At 42.4% G+C, this 20,511-nt stretch overlaps 1 protein-coding gene across 1 annotated transcript in view; it reads right to left on the bottom strand.

Annotated features, from left to right (window-relative positions):
* The window catches only part of LOC148036702 (NADP-dependent malic enzyme-like), a 114,468-nt gene that overhangs the window by 59,338 nt on the left and 34,619 nt on the right, over window positions 1-20,511 (bottom strand). Inside the window, exon 3 of the mRNA XM_087678757.1 lies at window positions 3,576-3,696. Within this exon, the coding sequence (XP_087534883.1) occupies window positions 3,576-3,696 (121 nt within the window). The remainder of the gene's footprint in view (window positions 1-3,575; window positions 3,697-20,511) is intronic.

Raw genomic sequence — 20,511 nt, 5'->3', positions numbered from 1 at the left:
ACTTATCACACGAGTTCACATGTAGTGGATAAACAATTGATCATAGAAACAACTACTGCAACAGGGAAAATCTGACCAATCGCAACCAAAAGAGCCTGGAAAGACAATCATCCAACTTGCAAGGAAGACAAAAATGAAAAGCCCAAATGCTTAAAGGTCAATCAAGAAATAGTAGAATATGCATGAGCATCATCTATATCCCATGTAAGCAGAGCTTCATCATAGTTGGCATAGTCCCAATCATCTCGAAGGGAAGTTGGAGTCTCGGGCCACACAATAGCTTCCAAAACCAAAAAAGAGAAAGAGAGAGGACAGCCAAAACAAAACACAAATTGCACTTATCACACGGGTTCACATGTAGTGGATAAACAATTGATCATAGAAACAACTACTGCAACAAGGAAAATCTGACCAATCGCAACCAAAAGAGCCTGGAAAGACAATCATCCAACTTGCAAGGAAGACAAAAATGAAAAGCCCAAATGCTAAAAGGTCAATCAAGAAACATCAAGGACAGCAAATAGTGGACCTGCAACAACAGAAAACAGCACTCTAGGGCCTAACATGGATGTTTGACACCATGTCATAAGTGGGTGCAACAATGGAAGGGTAGAAGACTGTTGCAATAGGCTGCACAACACAAGAGAGACTGCGAGAAAAGAGAGAAACTAAAGAATAGAAGAACACTGCAAAGAGATGGCTCAAAAGTATATCCTTGGGAAATGGAATCCATATACCAACACATGAGACAATCGCATACAACAGTGAGTCACCAGCTGTGTGGACACCAGAATCAGTCCCCTCTATCCAATAAGACATGCAAATGATAATGACAGGAGGAGAAGAGCAACCAGCCTATAAATAGGCCATGAGCAACTAAAAGTTGGCCAGCTATAGAGCTCATAAAACAGCTGCCAAAAAAGAATGCACTGATAGTAATGTGTGTGTGTCATATGGTCATCTCCCTCAAGTATAAACAAACTTTAAAATATTGTAACCACTCTCACAAAAGGCTGAAGCTTCACAAGTTATTGCAATTTTGTAGGTCACAGATATTTAAAAGATATGTGGCACCACAAGTCTATGCACCAAGTTCAAATGTGGCATGCTACCCTCTTACTGGTGCAAACAAGAAGATAAGAAGCTTGAGTCTTGAACATCAAAGAAGTATTCCGAAAAGTAAAAGTATGTACACAATCCAAAACCCCTGACACAATTAGGGCAATGTGGAGTGGTCCTTGACAAAGATCTCACAGTTTTGGATCCCCGATCGTCTGTGCTAAACAATTGTAAAATGTGGAATATATTCCAAAGTGTGTGATGACACAATTAGGGCAATGTGGAGTGGTCCTTGACAAAGATCTCACAGTTTTGGATCCCCAATCGTCTGTGCTAAACAATTGTAAAATGTGGAATATATTCCAATGTGTGTGATATCACAGTCACTTCTAAGCCAGTAAAGGAATTTTCAAAAACTTGAGATGTTAGAAGTTTTAGACATGTAAATTAGGAGTCTCAAAATCTCATTATCTGTGTCAATGGTTGCTAGCTCTTTGCTTGGGCTGTAGGCAAATGATTATCAGCTACGAATAGACTAGAAGTCTAAGGTTTTGAGGCTCTAGATTACATCCTCACCCATTCCTTTTTTATTTGGAAAAGGCCTTTATTACTTCAATCAACAGAAGGATCATAATTTTATGATTAAATGTACAATGAGAAATAGTGGGGTGAAAATTAAGCTGCTACAAATCTCTTTGCTGAGTCAATGACAACCTTATGAATGCTGTTGTTGCAACGAGTGAATCAGTACTTGACAATCCACGCTGGCTGTAGAAATATGGCATAATCAGCCATGTGCCTATCATATCCAACAAGCACCAGAGAATCCTGGAAACCATGTTTCAGGAGATCTTGCAACTAACAAGGAAGATAACTTGTCAAGGAAACCTCTTAAGTAGAGAAAATGCCAAAGTAATTGGTGTACTGTTTTGCTCTCGCATGTTCAATGAGGGCGTGTGGAAACAGTAACTCCTTTTAGCTAGAAAGACTTCACTGAACAAAAACTCTTTCCTTGAGCGTGGGCTTGCTTTTTCCATAATGCAGATTTTCTTTCACCATTTAGTTGTCCAAGTAACACTCCAAAGTTTGTTTCCATGACGTGAATACTGAGGTTTGTCAACAAATACTCATTTGTGTGACTTACAAAATTTATGAAGATAGACAAGATCTTTTCCCCTAGGATTGCTAACACTGTTGGAGAATGGTTCACCTTTCTAGACCTCCCTGTGGACAGTCAACAAAAGGGATTGCAAGGATTGCAGGTGATGATGGAGTCTATTCATGAGGAATTCCAGATGTTGAGAACACACTTCCTACTTTACAGACTTGGATGGATCTTTTCACTCGGAGGTATTTTGCTACAAGTGAAAGCCATCAACAATCAGGGATCAGTTTACTTCACTGTTAAGGAGAGGATGTTGACTTGGTTGAGTGTGCTGGCTGCAACAAGCCGAGGACCAAGGTGGTGGCTCAATGCCATTGGAGGTGCAGAAGGAGCTGCTTGTGACAGAAAGGGTGGAGACATTGGATGTATCACAGGAGAGCCTTGCAAAACCTCATTTTTCAGGAGAGAGCTCCTAAAATCTCTCTCTCTCAGTACAGGACCAGGTTGGGAAGGAGAATTAAGATGGGTAGGAACAAGGAAAAACCTAAAACCAAATCCTTATTTACACTTGGCACTTTTCGTTCCTTTTTGACAGATTTCGTTTGCATTTGGTTGAAAATATTATAACCTTCACTAGAGTGGTTCTCAACAGGGTTAGTTGACACCTAGCCAAGCTGAATACAAATGCTTAAATGTGAGTTTTGCCCGTGCCTTTGTCTTCAAGAAAGCCCCTTTCTTAAGAGTTTGTAGCCATGCCAGCTGGCTCTCTCCAAACTTTCAGTTTTGTCAAACTTTGGTCCTTTGCATTTAGACTTGCTTCTAAAGTGTTCAGATGAGTTGAATGCTCTCATGTTAAACAACAATCTCAATGTACCATGTAGCATAAATATCAAGGCAACTTTTGAGGTTTGCAAGGTTCTCAGCACACCAAGAAATTTGTCATGAACAGAGAAACAGTTTGGTACATAACTCAGAATCTTTCACTGTTCTGACTATACCGTCTAACTTAGGTAGACATTGTAAGCATTACAAGTTCATAAGGTGATAAAAAAGTATTTCTCAAGCAAAGGACAAAGAACAACTTGACGTGTTCCTTTTTCATATTATTTTATCTTAGTTCAAATGGGTTAGATTAAAGAATACTATTTTAGCCAACCCAGTGCATAAGCGTTGGTGTACTGCAACATTGCTTTCAAAAATCAATGCGGCTACATACTCCATGAGCACCTACTTTAAACCTTTAGTTAAGAAATGCAAATTGTTCATAGTATCCAGAAGTCAACCACTACATGGGTTTTCAAATGTAGCTTAGTTAAGAAGCTAGTATTTATGCTCTATTAAACCCCCATTGCAGCCCAAGTCCCATGCTTTGTTTGACTGGAAAATCCAGGACAAGGAATGCACTGCTTACTTGCAATTGTTGTGTAAAAACTGCTGGGGGAAGAAGCCCTGTAAGATAATGATTGTCCCTTTCAGTTTCCAAGAAAGCCAGTCCTTTGTTATATTTTGGATCACGTAAAAGCTCAAGACCACTGCACAAAACATAGAATTAGTACAATAGATCTCCCTCCCTCCTATCTGTCCCTTCTTTACCTCTCTCTCTAACTACAGGTAATCTCTTTCACTCCCTCCTTCCCTAGTCCAAAAGCTGTATTTATAATCGTGTGTAATCATAATTGGATATTCCTGATGAGATTGACCTCAGCAGATTACCTTGTTTTTTAGCTATTCTGATGAGATATATTCTGCACAGTTGAATTCACCATTTTGGTCTCGTAAGTCTTTTTGACCTATAGAAAAAAAAAAAGCCCTTTACTATATGTAGAAAGCACATAGTTGACTGACTGACACTGCTGCTGCTTGCAGCCACCTGCTAGCATTGCTGGGCTGCTGCTTCCGCCACCACATCACTTTCCTGCTGCTCCCCCAGCTCTGCCTGCCCCTGTCAACATCCTGCACATCCCTGCCAGCCTCCCACCTGCTCCTCCAAACTCTCACCTTCCCCTGTCAATCCTGCCCGTCATCTCAGCCTTCCGCCTGCTCCTCCGGCATCCTGGCTGCCCCCGTCAGCCCCACCACCTGCATCTGTGCCTCCAGGTCATGCTTGAGCCTGCACATTCTCTTCCAGCTTCTGCCTACTACCATCCTGCACTTGCACCTTCCACTCCAGCTCATACCTTACCCACTGTCATCCCCCCTAGCTGTTCCCCCACCCTCCCCCGGTGAGAGATGGCAGCAGAAGAGGAACACAACCAAGAATTAAAAATGAAGGCAATGAAGAGAGAACTAAGCTCAATACAATGATCAGCCCCTCCCATGTGCTACAATGCATAGCTGTATTGGGAGAGCTAGAAGTGAGAAGGCAAGAAGTAATAATAAGCAACTAAAGGGAGTGCCTACAAATAGGCAAGAAACCCTAAACATACTCTTGGGTGCCATCCTGGGCAAAAAGATGGATGTGGCCCAAAAATAGGGACAAAGGACAATAAGACCAAAATGTGACCAAAAAGAATGGACCCAGACAGAACTCCTTATGTCCCGCACTAACTCAGTGTAGGGCTCACAACCAAGAGCCGAGCATGACCACTAACAGCCCCTCTCAAATCGTGGCTGCCTAAACTCCCAAGGGATGGTCAGATGCACTCCCGAACATTGTTATACAGGATCTCAATGTGCTAGATGCAAGCATGACATCAAACAAAGCACCTGCTGCCCAATAGCCACATTGAACCTCTTTTTTTTCTTTTTGTGGGAAAAGATATGGTTTGCAACCTATCAAGTAACCATAACCCTAGGAGGGAGAATGAAAAGGGATGGTTAGATCCATCACATCACAAAACAAACAAGCAATCCCAACCATCCATGGATGTTGATGACAAAGGAAAAAGGGAGAAGAAGTATGTAGTGGTGGTAACGTGGTGAAAGAGCCTCTAGTGGAAGTCGCTCAAGATCCACTTGAAGGTGCTCTACACAATTACATGCATAGAGTAATGCTACATGATGAGAATGGACATGCAACAAGTGCCACTTGGACAGAGTCCCTTGTGGGGAAATTGTTCACTTGCCCAAGCACCCTTTTACAAAGATGATGATGATCATACAATGCAAGGGGAAGGTACAACAAGGAAGAGAGGTTGATGTCAAAGACAAATGTCGACGTGTAGAATACCAAGAAAGGGTAGGAACCCCCTCTCAACCATGGATGTTGATGTCGAACGAGGAAGAAGAACTTGATGTTGGTCTTCATATAGTCACAAGAACCATGATGAATCTGATAATGGAGATAGACCTAACACCCCTTAACAAGAATAGCCAAAGGAGAATCGGCCATCTAGATATGCAAAATATACCTGTACTTGATCGAGAGAGAGGACTCCAATGTTGATCAACTAAAATATGCAAGCTCAAACCTCAACCTCAAGAGATGGCTCCATGCTAGTCGAAAAAACTCCATGATAGCAGGCCACCATGCAAATAGATCGAATGGATGGAGGAAGACCTCCCCCTCCCCAATTGGAAGAGCAAGGAAAAGTCAACCACCAAGGCAGTTGGAATGGGCCCATATTTGATCTCGAGAGAGGGCTCCAATGCTAACCGAGTGTCATCAGCATGCCTGAAACTCGACCTCAAGAGACCTCCTATGCCAATCAAGAATGTGAAGGCACAACCACCAAGGTAGTAGTCCACCTAAACTATAGAAAATGATGGTTAGATGATAAAACACCTCAACTAAAAGAAAAGAAAGACAAATGCTAAGAAAAGAAGGATGCTTTGGATGTTGTGAGAGTGAGATGCAACAAAAGAGAATGAAAAAAGAAAGTGTGCAGTGGAAGACTTAATAAAGTATAGCTAAGCCTAAAGAAAATTAGCCTAAGATCCTTAAGGATAACCTAGGACTCCTAAGAGACTAGCATAGGGAAAGATAAGGACCAAACCAGTCAAAGATACTGCAAGGCACTGACTAAGGGGAAGATCTAGGACCCACCGTACCAATGGTCAGCCACCACTCATGAACACGGATACTAAGGAGTGGAGAAACTGTGCTACATCCCTAGGAAGACCTCCTCTCAACCTCCTTGGAGTGCCACTACCACTACCACAAGGGGCTATGGTTGGTTTAGGAATGGGGATTGGATTCAACTTTGGTGGGGCTAGAAGATCCTTAGTTTGGGATGAGGTGATGTTAGATGTGTTGAGCTAAAACACACTTTACAATTGATTAGCATTTTTTGACAACCCCTAAAAATGCTTAATGAAAAATGCAAATTTGGTGCACAATTCGAGAGAGTTTCAATGGTACCCCAAAACCCTAAAAATCCCTTCAACATCTATCAATAGACGAGCTGCCCACCCTCAACCTTATCCTTTTGTGCAAGCTTCCCACTCTACCATGTAGATTTCAGCCATCAGCCACCTACCATCTATTGTCCAGCCATCACCGAGTGCAGCCCATCACTATCCAGCCTTAGGTGCCCTCTTTTCAACCATCACCCTACTATTTGGAGGTCTCCATTTGCTGCTTATAGCACCTATTCAGCCTGTGTTTTCAGCATCTAGTGCCATGAGACACATTGTTGCCATCTCTACCACTGGGCGGCTGCTGCAGTACATACATTATTTTTGTCCAGCAGGCAATCTACATTTTTGCTCTCCTATTGAAATCTGGCAATTCTTTGCCTGGGGTGATCAGTTTTCCACCTTCCTTTGGTGGACACACCTTCACATTTATCATCTTGTTCTTCTCATTTTGGTCATTTAACAAATGAAGAGTTTGAGAAGTACTTGTGAATCACATACATATCGGTTTACACTCCTCCAACGAGTGCTACTACTCCATCTAGACCAATTGGTGAGATTGGCCATCTCTCTAATCTTGGAGAGACCATGACATTTGGCATGTCTAGTGATCCATCTCTGTCATCACAGCTAGGCCTTGTGTCAAGTTCGTATAACCCTTTTGAGTCATATGAGCCAAACCCTCTTCTGTTTCTCCTTTTCATGTGCAGAATCTGGATGGTTTCTAGTATGTTAACGCAGAGGCTCTCGAAGGAGACACAATTCATCAAGCATATCTCTACCATTTATTTCATTTCAGCATGTAAACCACACTTCTCAACTACCTCTCATCCCACCACTATCTTCTCCACATTCTAACCTATTCACATCTTCATTCCAAAATCTTGGATTACATTCCACTTCCGCTTAAAGCACACTAGGGGTTGGATCTTCCATTTCCGCTCTTAGCACTTTCTCTTTCTCCATTCCACCATCTACCTACCCTCCATTGACTTCACCTCTTGGTGCATCATTAGGGGGAATGCCACCCTTTCACTCTGTACCTTTCACCTATCTCCACTTAACCACATCCTTTCACTCTGAGATGACTGTAATGGGCATTCCCCTCACTACCCCCAAACACTCACAAACCCTCCACACAACCTTTCAAATGCAGACATATCCATCCTCTGCGTATGGACCATTGTCACACATCCCTTGGGTCTCTCTGTTGAGGTAAAAATGCATTATCTTCTCTTAAACAGCCCCAAAACATGCTTAATTAAGAACAAACCTTGTTTATCTAAAAGAAATGCATTCATAGAGAGTGTATGTATCCCATAGGCACAAACCCAATTGGAAGGGCCCAAACTTTCTATAAATAGATATGCTGCCCTCCAGCTTGAATCTCGTTTTTGCAAGTTTCAAGTGTTTTCAGCTTACTGCCCACACCCGATTCACGAAGGACATCACAATCCAAGCTGTCCATTGCAGTCTTCACTCATCTAGCACCTATTTCCAGCCCTCCATCATCATTTTCTGATGTTTCCAGAAAGTCGACTGCTGCTGTCCACCCATCTAGCTGTCGTACAGCCTACCACATTAGCATACTGCTGCGTTTGCAGTACCCAGATACCGCCCTGCCTGTTTTCTCTCTCCGCCCTATTGCATTTGCAGTTTTTCTTTTACCTCAACCTGCGTTTGCACTTTTTCTCTCCCCTCAGCCTGCGTTTACAGCACGCTCTCTCTAGATTGCCATCTGCATTAGGTCCAACCACACACAAGCTGTGTTTACCGTTGTTCGACACTCCGAGGCTGCTTGCTGAGATTCGGGATCCATTCAAAGTACAACACACTCTCCAGCTCATTACCCCTAACCTGATCCTTGAGATAAAAGAGTTCAAGATTCAATATTCATTCACTGCATAGTGTGTTTGCTGCATGAGCATTGTATATTTAGTAGTCGTATCACTTCATTCATTCTATGTGTTTATTGTCTCTAAGTTACCCTAACCCTAAATGTGTTCTTCTATCAATTTATGCTTTGTTGTACAATGTTATTTGTGTTTCTATGTTAGGGTATTTTCTTTACATGGTATCAGAGTCAAATTCTCTGAGAGAAACCTAGGCCTTGATCTGAAAGCTCTACACAAAAAGTAGAAACAACAAAAGGGCGGATGACTTTGAACACTACTTCCACACCACTTCTCACATCCAAGCTAAATCCATCAAGAAACAAGTCGAAGTGGGCCTCACAACTTGCTTCACAATCTCCCAACATGGCCAAGCAGACCTTGGACTACCATGGAGTTCCACGACCTTACGAGATCACTTAAGCTGAGTACGATCTCATTTTGATGCATAGAGCCTGGCAGTAGATAGAAGGTAAGTCTGAATTTCACCCTTTAGATTCAATGCACCAATCTACTGATCATGCAAGAAGTGCACAATCTCCACCTAGGACTAGCCATCCACAAGTGTAAACTGGCACAAGATACACTCCATTGCCTTCATACTTATTCTCTCCAATGCCAAACATGTCTACCATTTCAAATTCTATTAAGGTTGATTTCCCTTCTCCTATTGGTATGGATGATTTTCATGATGAAGGACGTATGCAAACCAATTTCCAGTTTATGAGTAATGAGAAAGACAAATATTTATTTATGAACTCAAGTCTAGGTAAGCAGTTGAAACAAGAAACTGTGAGTACTCCTTCCCCTTCTTTTCCTTCAAACAATTTTATTTCCGAAGGTCAAAATGAAGTAGGTGCATCTTCATCATCGTCATTTCAATTTAATGCATTTAATGGACAAAAGGAACCTACATTATTTCCCACATCTACAACTATCTCAAATCCATTTAATCTCCCTCTCATCCCACCCTCTTATTCCGTTGCCACATCCTTTCGGTCTCCATTAAGTGCACCGCATGTTGCATCTCATGTAGGATCATGTGTTTTCATTCACCACACCAGAGGGTTTTTCAAGCTTAGGCACAGTTGTTAGGACCTCGTCTCTTTCTCAGTCGAGTGGTGTTCCACCTTTTCCTCACAAACTTTCGGAATCATTGCAACTTGGGCATTCCCCCCAACCTCTCCCAAGTGTGGATCAGTTGGTGCCACAGTTTGCCTCCATGGCATTACCTAATGGACCCTCTGCTCATTAGGTTGTGTCCCTGCCGACATTTGGACGAGGCTTATGTGTCCCAATGCCTCCACCGCCACCGCCACCTTATGGAAACATTCATGTTACAGTGCCTCCGCATCAATCAGCAGTCATTGGACACTCACAACCTATTTCTGCCTATCCATCTCTTCCCCCTCCTTCTTATCAGACATCTCCACCACCACCACTACCACCATCTTATCCTCCACATCCATCTTACCCCACATTCCCGACACCTCATGGTTCTACCTCATCTTCTGCCAAGCATACATTCAATGATAAGACTCATTTTAACGCATCAAACTTTACAACTTGGTTAACTTGATGAGACATGTCCTTGACTCACAGAACCTATGGGATCTTGTGTAGGAATTGGAACCCCAACCCGATCCCGCACTTGTTCCATACAAGGTTATCCACTCATGGAAGGCTAGGAATGTCTCCACTATTGTCGAGCTAATGCGAGGCTTATTGCCTGAATTTCATTCTCAGCTCCAACATTTAGACTTAGCATCAAAGCGATGGGCACACTTGACAGACCGCTATGTGGCTCAAGATAGAACCCATCGAATAAATCTTGACCATGAGCTTAAAAACTTCTAAATCTCTGACCAAGATGACTTGAAAGTCAAGTTGGTTGATTATCAACGTCCCCTTGATGAATTCTCCACTACAAGGACTCTTAAGTCCTCTAACGATCAGGTCACATTGTTTCTTAACAAGCTACCACGTAAATACTTCAATTTTGTACAGCAAGTGGTTTCTCTATCCAATTTACCCACATTCTATGAATTTAAGTCTTAGCTATTGTGTTATGCACGGCTGTTTGATCAGTTTCATATGAATAATCCCTTAGAGGGGGCTCTTGTTGCTCATTCTGAAAAGGAGCAGCAAGGGAAGGATAAATAAAATCAAAATCAAACACAAAATCCTATAGGGGAATCACAAGGAAACTCTCAGCCTCAACTCAAACCCAGGTAGCAGAATGTACCTAAGAAAAATAGATATTGTCAACATTGTCAAAAGGCTGGTCGTTTTGTCAACGAGTGTCAATCAAAGGCAAGAGGCACAACACCAAAACCCAAGTCACAAACCCCCGCCCCCTAGTCGGGCAACCCCCATCAGGGGAGATAGGGTAATGGCACGTGTCCTCATAACATCACGACATCGTAGTCGTGGTCGTAGTCGTGGTTGTAGTAGTAGTACTAGTAGTAGTAATAGTAGTTTTTTGTTTGTTGTTGTTGTAGTAGTAGTTTTTTTTCTTTTCTTGTTTATTGTTGTTTAATTTTATTGTTTGTTGTTGTTTGTGTTATAGTAGTAGTAGTAGTAGTAGTAGTAGTAGTAGTAGGGAAAGATCAGACTCACACTGTCTCTAGTCAGCCATCTTAGTAGACAACGTTCTCAACTCCATGGGGCTTGTCTAACTAGTCTATAGAGGCTCACGTCATCTCCATAAAGACATCCAATGAGAGTTTCATCCACATCTGTGAGTTGCCTTCCGACGAGATTACCACGGAGGCTCACTCGTCACAGTCGAGCACATCAGCACCTATCTGGATTGTGGACAGTGGAGCTACACATCACATGACTCCTATAGAGGACATCTTCCGTATCCAAGCCTCTACAACTAGGTGGGTCTGCATAAAAAACAAATCCTCGTTCAAGATCCAAGCTCAAGGTTGCGTCAATTTTGCCACTGACAAGGGTCCGAATCTGGCTTCACTAGACAATGTATACTATGTCTCTTAGCTTGGAGTGAACTTGTTATCTGTTCAACGGCTCTACCAGTTGGGGCGAGCAGTTTTCTTTATAGCGACCACAATCAAGGTCCTTGACTCTTAGACTAGTTTAGTGATTGCTAGCGATGAGGCACAACCTAATGGCCTATACCACATGACCCATTTTCTTATTGAGCCGACAATCAAGAGCTCCGTATTCCATAGCTTCCAAGCATTAGCCACATCTTAGGAGCCTATAAACAATGAGCGTCTTTGGCATTTCTCCCTAGGGCATCTTAGCTATGACTCTCTTTATGAGTTGTCTCACCATGAGATGGTTGAGGGCCTTCCTCGCCTAAAGATAGCTTAAGATACCTGTAAAGCATGTCAACTTGGGAAGCAACATTGTATCCCATTCCCTCAGCAATCTACACATAGAGCTGAGGCATCTCTTAGATTGATTCACGTTGATCTTTGTGGGCCCATACCCACTATCACCTTGAACAACGTGTTGTACTTCTTTTTGATAGTTGATGATCATTCAAGATATATGTGGGTGTACTTCCTCAAGCATAAGTCCGATGCTTTCACATATTTCTCTGCTTGGATGCTATTGGTTCATAATCAGACAGATCGTCGTGTTGGTTACATGAGGAGTGATAGCGGTGATAAGTTCATCTCCTACGAGTTTTCTGAGTTTCTACGACAGCATGGCATCTCTCGCCAGCTCACCTCTACCAACTTCCCCTCTCAGAATGGAGTCATAGAGCATAGGAACCGCACAATCGTGGAAATGGCACGCTCTATGTTGTTTGCAGTAGAGCTCCCTGAGCGCCTTTAGGTTGAGGCTACTATACTACAGTGTACATCCTCAACCGGTACCCGATTGTGGCTCTGTCACAAAAGACCCCGTACGACGCATTCTTTGGCTCTTGGCCTATCATATCCCACGTCAAAGTCTTTGGGTGTCGTGCATACACACACCCCTGATGATATTTATCGCATATTTCTCTGAAGCAAAAGCCTACCATTCGTTCGATCCTCGGACGCCGAACAAGGTGATCATTAAGGGACGTCAGCTTTAACAAGAGGGATAGCGTGTCATCCCCTGCACCGAATTTTGATCCCTCTTTCCACATCATTGGAGATCGTGCCTACTGAGCCTGATCTAGTATCGTGTCTTTGTTGCATGAGCATTGTATATTCAATAGTCATATCACTTCATTCATTCTCTGCGTTCATTGTCTCTAAGTTACCCCAACCCTAATTGTCTTCTTCTATCAATCTGTGCTTTGTCATACGATGTTATTTGTGTTTCTGTGCTAGGGTATTTCTTCACATACTTCTACACAGGATTTCCATCCTCTGCTCCACATGTCCCTATTCCTCCACCTTGGGCTCCACAAGCGTTTAGCATGCACATACCCAATCTGCCCTTGCCCACATTTGGATCTGCTATGCACACGCCTCGTATGCATGGGGGATACTCTAGGATTACTTCCCAAGTGTTCTCCACTCCCCCTCCCTATCCACACTACCTCTGTTACACACCTCCATCTCCTAGCATTACCACTCTTGTTGCAACGGCCAAAAAAGCCTTCATAAATATGACTCTTTTAACGTGTTGAATTTCATCACTTGGTCAAACTTCATGCAACAAGTGCTTGAATCTCAAGGACTTTGGGACCTCGTCATTGGTATCAACGAACCTCAATTAGCTCACCCTAATCAAATCTACAATAGAGAGATTGCAATACCACAACCAATGTTGAGTTAATGCAGGGGTTGCTTCTTGAATTCCACTCTCAATTACAATATTTTGCCATTGCATTTGAGTATTGGAGTCATCTCATTGACCGCTATGCGGCTCAAGATCGCACTCTGACGTATATATCTCGATTATGAGCTTCAAGAGTTTTCCATTAAGGAAGGGGATGATCTAAAAGTCAAGTTGGCCAAATATTGGTGATCACTCGCCAAGTTTGCCACTACTAGCTTCCCAAAGTTAGATGACGATCACGTCACGTTCTTGTTGAACAAATTGCCCGACAAATACTTCCATTTTATCCAACACATTATCTCACTACCTAGATTACCGACTTTCTACAAGTTTCAATGTCAGTTCTTGCGTTATGTGAGACTCTATGATCAAGCCCACAACAAGTCCTCCGCACACGTCCATTCAAAGGGTAAGGGTTGGTTGCCTCTTCTTCGAAAGGGAAAACCAACAATGGCAAGAACTCGCAAGATGCAAAGGCCAACCAAAACAAGGGTGACGCTACTTCCTCAAATGGAACCAAAGAAACACAACCCCTTTGACAGCAAATTCCTAATAAAAATATGTTTATACACATTGCCAAAGGTTAGGCCGTGTGGACGAGGAGTGTCGTACCAAAGCCCAAGGTCTTGCTCCTAGAAAACCACAGCACACTGCTGAGACTCCCTCCACTATGGCTGGCCAGTCTAGTGGGACTAGACCTCCCGCTGCTACACCATCTAATCCACCTTCCCTAGTGGCTACTAGACATGTAGCACGCGAACAATCTTAACAGCCTATCTCCTTCACCACTCCTAAAGGATTAGCTAATTGGTCTGCTGGTGGCTCACCTATTGCACATTACACATCCATTCCTAGGACATCCACTACACCTTCTAAGACCACTTCCCCACCTCACCGTATGCGATGGTGGCTACACACTTAGCCTCTTCTTTTTAAGACTTCTATTGGATACTTACATACTCATTGCATCGCACTTAGCTTTGCTTTCTTTTATTTTCAATTTTGTTTTTTGGAGCATCTCACTGCTCACCTCTGTGCTTGTAGATTTTTTCTCTTTTGTAGGGTTTTGTATTTCAGTGTAGGACTAACACGCATACTTGCACTAGTCTTTCTTGAGCTAGAGAAAGGAGATGCACACCTTGGAGGTTTGCTCTTCTAACAGCATGGAGGCTTCCCCTCCCGAGGTGGATTGTGCAGCACCTCTCTCGATGCTATCATGGCAGTGCCTTCTATCCTTGCTCTTCCAATGGGAATGCTTCATCATCTTCATCCACATGGTTCTCAGCACCACATGAAGACTGACATCCTCAAGCTCCTCTTCTTTCTTCAGCATTGACATCCAAGTTGAGAGGGGGTTTCAACCCTTCTTGGTATTCTACAAATTTGACACTTGTCTTCATCATTGTCCTTCCTCCCGTGTTGTACCTTTTCCTATGGATTGCATGAATTCGTCTTCATACTAGGGTGCTTGGGCAAGTGAACAATTTCTCCAAGAGGGACACTGTCCAAGTGGCACCTATTGCATGAGCATTCTTCAACATATAGCATACTACATATCCCATTGTGCAAAGCACCACTGGACAGATCCTAAGTTTTTTCCACTAGCGGATTACACCACCATCCTTTTTCCCATGACACTTCATTACCTTTCCCTCGTCATCGACATCCTCGAGTGGTTGGGTAAGCTTGTATTGTTTTGTGATGTGTTGGGTATACCATCCCTACTCCCATCTCTAGGTCACTGTTACTTAATCGGCTACCACTCCTAAAATTAACTTTCCACCACACAAAAAAAAGTTCAATGTGGTTCCTATTAGCAGTCATGTTTGTCATGCCATGTCATCTCCTACCTATGAGCCTCAATCTGAGCCAGACAAGGACTTTAGGAGCTTTGACCTGTCTATCACTTGTTTTGATGGAGGAGGTAGCTCATTCTAGAGCACCCAGTTTATTGCATTTCATTGTATTTTCTTCTCTAGTTGAAATGTTATGTGCATTTCCCAAGCAATTTCTACATTTTTCAACCTGCCTCACCTATTGGACATTGTCCATCCTTTTTGGGATTTTTCTGAGCATTTCTAGCATTTTTACCAGTATTAAATGCTGGTCGGCCATATTTTGGCCCCAAATTTCAAGTTGGCCAGCTTTGGCTATTTCTAGGCGTTTCCCACTTGGCAGTCAAAGATCTCATTCAATTTTCTTTCTCTCCAACATTTGCACTCTCTGGCTCTGTCATCTTGCTCCATCTCCAATACTACCATCATCATCAACTTGATCTGGTGCCCTCATTGACACTATGGGTTGCATGCAGGGACTGATCAATCCTCCTCCTGTATTCAGCATTTATTCCTTGTTCAATGCAAGTTCCTTTTCTTCTTTTCTTGCATATTCAAGTTTCTTCTTCCATTGCATACTCTCACATGGTATCAAAGCATGATATCATTGCCTAAGAGACAAAAAGGTGATTTCTCGTGGAGGAGACCACCATAGACTGCCAAGCGGCCTTGCCACATCCGCATTTTGCTGAAAATACAGCTTTCTGCTTGGAGGCATCCGCTTTTCTTGTGCCATGTACATGTTTTGCTACCCACTTTCATTCTTCTTGGAGGCGACAGGTTTCCTTAGTCAAGCGACAGTCTTCTGTTGCAAATGCAATGTTCCTTGGTCAAGCAACAGCTCTCCTTAGCGCAGTGATCCACTTGACTTCTATGAAAACCTTGAGACTGCATAATTGTATCAAACTTATGATACCATTCTCTTGGTGCTATATATATATATATATATATATATATATGTGTGTGTGTGTGTGTGTGTGTGTAAATCACCATATAAGAATACACTCCTTACATCCACCTGTATTAGATCCATATCTTCAGCTGCAACCAAACCCAAAATGGTTCTCAATGTAGTCATCTTGACTACAAGAGAGAGGATCTCATCAAAGTCAACTCCACGTTCTTGCTTGTACCCCTTCACAACCAATCTTGCTTTGTACTTTGACGAGGAACCAGAAGTGACCTTCATCTTGTAATCCCATTTGCATGGAAGGGTTTTTTGCCCTTTAGGCACCTGCACCAAGTCCCAAGTGCCATTTTTCTCAAGAGATTCCATCTCTGACAACATGGCTTTATACCATTTCTTGTTGTCTTGTCTATCCATTGCTTCCTTGAAGCAAGACGGTTAACCACAGTCTGTCAACATGACATAATCAGCCACATTGTCTGCACCAGGAACGAATCTATCAGGTTATCTAGTATCCCTAGACGATCTCCTAACCCAATGATCATTGTTTGCAGGCTGTTGACCTTGCAAATTTCCATTTTCAACTTGTTGTCCTAGCATTTCAGCCTGCAAATCAGCATTAACAGCTTCTTTTCTTGGTTGTTCCTGCACATTGAGTGGCTCATCATTATGGGCAATGGCTGGCTAATCGTTTCCAGCATTATTTTCTACATTTGTAGATACATTTACAACAGGTATTTGCTGTTGTACAATTGGCACATTTTGTTGTCCAAAAGGTATTTCTTCGCAGAATACAACCCTACGAACTTCTTCTATTCATTCGGACTGTTTGTGCATGGGATCTTCCCGAAAGATAACATCATTGCTGCGTACTACTTTTCTTTTCTCGGGGTCCCATAATCTATACCCAATTTCACCTTCATCACCATATCTTAGGAAAATACATTTACAAGACTTTGGCTCAAGTTTGTTGCGTTCTTTCTTACCTATGTGCACAAATGCTTCGTAGCCAAACGCTTTCAAGTGTGCATACGAAGGTGTCTTGCTCGACCACACTTCTTGGGGAACATTTCAATGAAAGAGACTTCTTATGAGACGTATGTGCATGTTCCCCATGAACACAATGATCATAATACTCAAAATTAGCATAACAAAGACAAGGCAAGTAACCCAAACCAGAAAGCACCTTCATTCCAGTTTGACTCATGTGTCCCAACTGGCCATGCCACAAAGAAACACTTGGCTGCTCGGTCACAGCAACAACATGGTCATGCACACTAGATACATGGAGAGGATACAAGGTATCACTTTTACAATCTCTGGCAATCACTCTAGATTCCTTACAGATCTTGCATTTCCCATCACCAAAGGTAGTATGAAATCCATCATCATCTAGCTGCTCTGTGCTAATCAAGCTCTTCTTGAGCTAAGGTACATGCCGTACATGCTGAAGTGTGAAGATAGAACCATACCAAAACTGCAATTGCACACTGCCAATACCTGCAATGTCATATGCATAGTTGTCCCCAAGATGGACAACACCATGTCGACCCCTTGTATAGTCAGAAAACCACTCACAATGAGGGGTGACATGAAAGAAAGCACCTGAATCTAGAATCCAAGTATGCATGTCATCATCCGTATATCCAAGTAAAGCATGTGTACAAAGAGTGAAGAAACAAAGAGTACATCATTCCCATTGTCACTGTCATGTGTGACTACATTCACCTCTTCAATTTTGACACTGCTCTTCTTAGGCTGACTCTCTTTCATCTCTTCCTTGCTATCATCTGTCTTTTTACCCATTCCTTTCGTTTTCTTCCATTTGTAGCAGTCACGTTTAAAGTGACCCTTCTTATCACAATAATGGCATTCAACATCCTTACCACATGATTTACTGCGTCCCTTGCTATTAGATTTGCCTTTCTACTGTAATCTGCCCCTAGTATACAAAGCACCGAAAGACTTACTAGATGCATTATTCTACCGATTCATTTATTCCATGAGTAGAGCACTCTCTATATCAACATACAAAAGGATCCCATTAGAATTGCTCATAGCAGTCCTAAATGTATCCCAACTCTCTGGCAAAGTGCAAAGCAAGAACGTAGCCTTAAATTCTTCATCAATCATGAACTTCAAGGCAATCAACTGGCTGAAAATGAAGTTAACTCACTCAAGTGAATAGGCATTGCTGTACCCTCTTTCATACGCAAATCCATAAGCTTTTTCAACTAGTAAACTTTGCTTGCGGCACTCTTCTCAGCATACAGTTCTTCCAGTCGAGTCCAAATAGCATAGGCAAAATCCAAACCTTCAATGTTAAACAGCAAGGCATCAGAAATCGATAGCTCGATGGTTGAGCATGCAAGCTCATTTAACTCATCCAACTCTTCCTGTTCCATATCTGCAGGCTTTGCCCCTTTAGTCTTAATCCGCCTTGCTTGCTTCTTCTGCAACAGGATATTATAGAATTGTTTTTGCCAGACTGCAAAGTTATGTGCTCCTTCAAGATTCTTAATGTGCATGAGATGACTACTGTCAGTGCTGCCAACCATGATTTTCAGCCCAAATGTGACAAAAACATTCAGCAAATGCAGGCCCAAACTGTCACACAAGTGACCAAGGTACAAACAAGTACCGACTAGCAATAAATAACCACGTAAAAGCAAAAATTTCAAATCTGCAAATAAATTTTCAGAAGCACTAAACCTTGTGCTACAGCACTCCACAACTGATTACAGCTGTTCCAAGGACAAATACATCACATAGCATGAGAAGTCCCAAATTTTAGCCGCATTTTCTATTGTATATGCACCCACGGGCACAAAATTTGAGACACACGGTCAAAAGCCCCAAACTTTTTGTGCTCAAAGCATCAACCATACATCAGCACTGTCTCTGACATGCATAGAATAGGCCAATTTTGCCAAAACAGAACAATTTCAGCAAAACTCCCAATTTTTTTCAAGTGCTAGGTGTCCAAATTGCATGGAATTAAACCCGCATGTACATAAAATGACCGAATGGTGCACAAATTTCGCCCAAACAGCAAAAGCCCCAAATTGCACAGGGTCCAATGTGCATCAATATCAAGAAATTGGGTAAATTTCAGCCCAATTCTTGCATGTACATGAAAAGCGCCAAATGTCGGAGGCAGAATGTCACAAATTCTTGCAATTTCTAAGACAAATATCACTGTTGTGTCTTGCTCACATCAAATCTGGACAAATCTTCAAATCTTTGGCACAAATCTGCCCAAAATTCTGAACTATGCTTACACGCACAAACGCCCGCCAAGAGTAAGTGATGGCTAAAAGGATTAAGGGGAAGATTTGATTTTTTATCAAAGAAAAAAAAAACCTTTGTGTGACCTGACGTGGGTCCGTTAACCCGTCAGGTTCGTGATGAAAATCAGTCAAATGCAAGTGTTGCCCTATCCCAACAGCAATAAATGTTGTCGCCTACACTTGGAGACTCAAAATCTACTGATGCCTTTAGCCTACAACTGTGGCCCAGCTGAGCTGTCGACTACTTCAAATCTACAAATGCCTATTGGCAATTTGGCAATGGCTAAAACTCAGCTCACAATGGCTGCTCCAACTCCTCACAATGTGTTTTCAGTAAGAATGAATGATTTTCTCTCTCTAAGCCTTTGATTTTTCTCTCCCAACCTTCCTCGCGTTTTTTTCAACCTCCCTTTGTAAAATTTAACAAGTGGCAACCTTTCCAAATGAATTTCCAACATTCTCCACATTATTATATTAATTTTCAATCTACAATTACTGAAAAATGATATAATAATTATTTCAATGTCCACAAAAATAGTCTAACCAGCCAATAATTAAATTGGCTACACCGCTTCATCTCCCAAGTGTCCTTATGCCAGGTGTTTAGCTTGTATTTTGCCAATCTATAATTTTCTAGTCATGAGCTCCATCAAAGTCTACCAGGGACAAAAGCTCTAACTGTTTCAGCCCATTCTATTTATGTGTATTTCTTTTTCAATGAGTGTAGGTTGGGTAGCTTGTTATAACTGCCATTGGGAGACCAGCCAAAACAAATGATTGTGCTAGCATTCTTTGTTTAAGTGACACCTATTTGACCTATTTTCTATTAGGGGTAAAGGCACCTCCGCCTAGCCGCCCATGTATTACTACACTGACAGCACCCACCACTGCACACTGTAGGTGGCGGGCACCCGTCACTATCACTTTATTCTTTATTCTTTTAGTGACAATTTAAATAAAGGAAGGCCCAGTCACACATTGTGACTGTCAGAGTTCCCATTTCATGTCTCTCTCTTTCTTGCTCTTGTTCTCCCGCCATAGCTCTTCCAAGCAAGCTTCGAACCTTCTCACCTTTCAATTGCACACTACAAATGGCAGGCATGTTGAGAAACCCTTCACCTGCAGTTTGCGTTTTTTGCGTTTCTGCATTTTGCGTTTAGGATTTGCAGCCCCAAAAAGGAGCGCCATCCTAGACTGACTGTGTCTATTTATAAGCCACTCTCTCATTCATTCCTCACGGCTGATTCATTCAGTTCGTCACCTCTTCTCTCCAACCTCTCCACTACCCTCACACCCCTTCAGGAGGACATTGCGGTTCATGGTTCGTGGCTGTCTTCATCATCTTCCTTGTGCTACATCACCCTTGGTCCCTTGT

The sequence above is a fragment of the Lygodium microphyllum genome, chromosome 5, assembly GCF_053477565.2.
Source record: "Lygodium microphyllum isolate KBCC chromosome 5, Lygodium_microphyllum_v1.1.10, whole genome shotgun sequence".
Taxonomy (NCBI): Eukaryota; Viridiplantae; Streptophyta; class Polypodiopsida; order Schizaeales; family Lygodiaceae; genus Lygodium; species Lygodium microphyllum.
The sequence above is the reverse complement of the archived record's forward strand: the minus strand, read 5'-3'. Positions and strand labels throughout refer to the sequence as shown.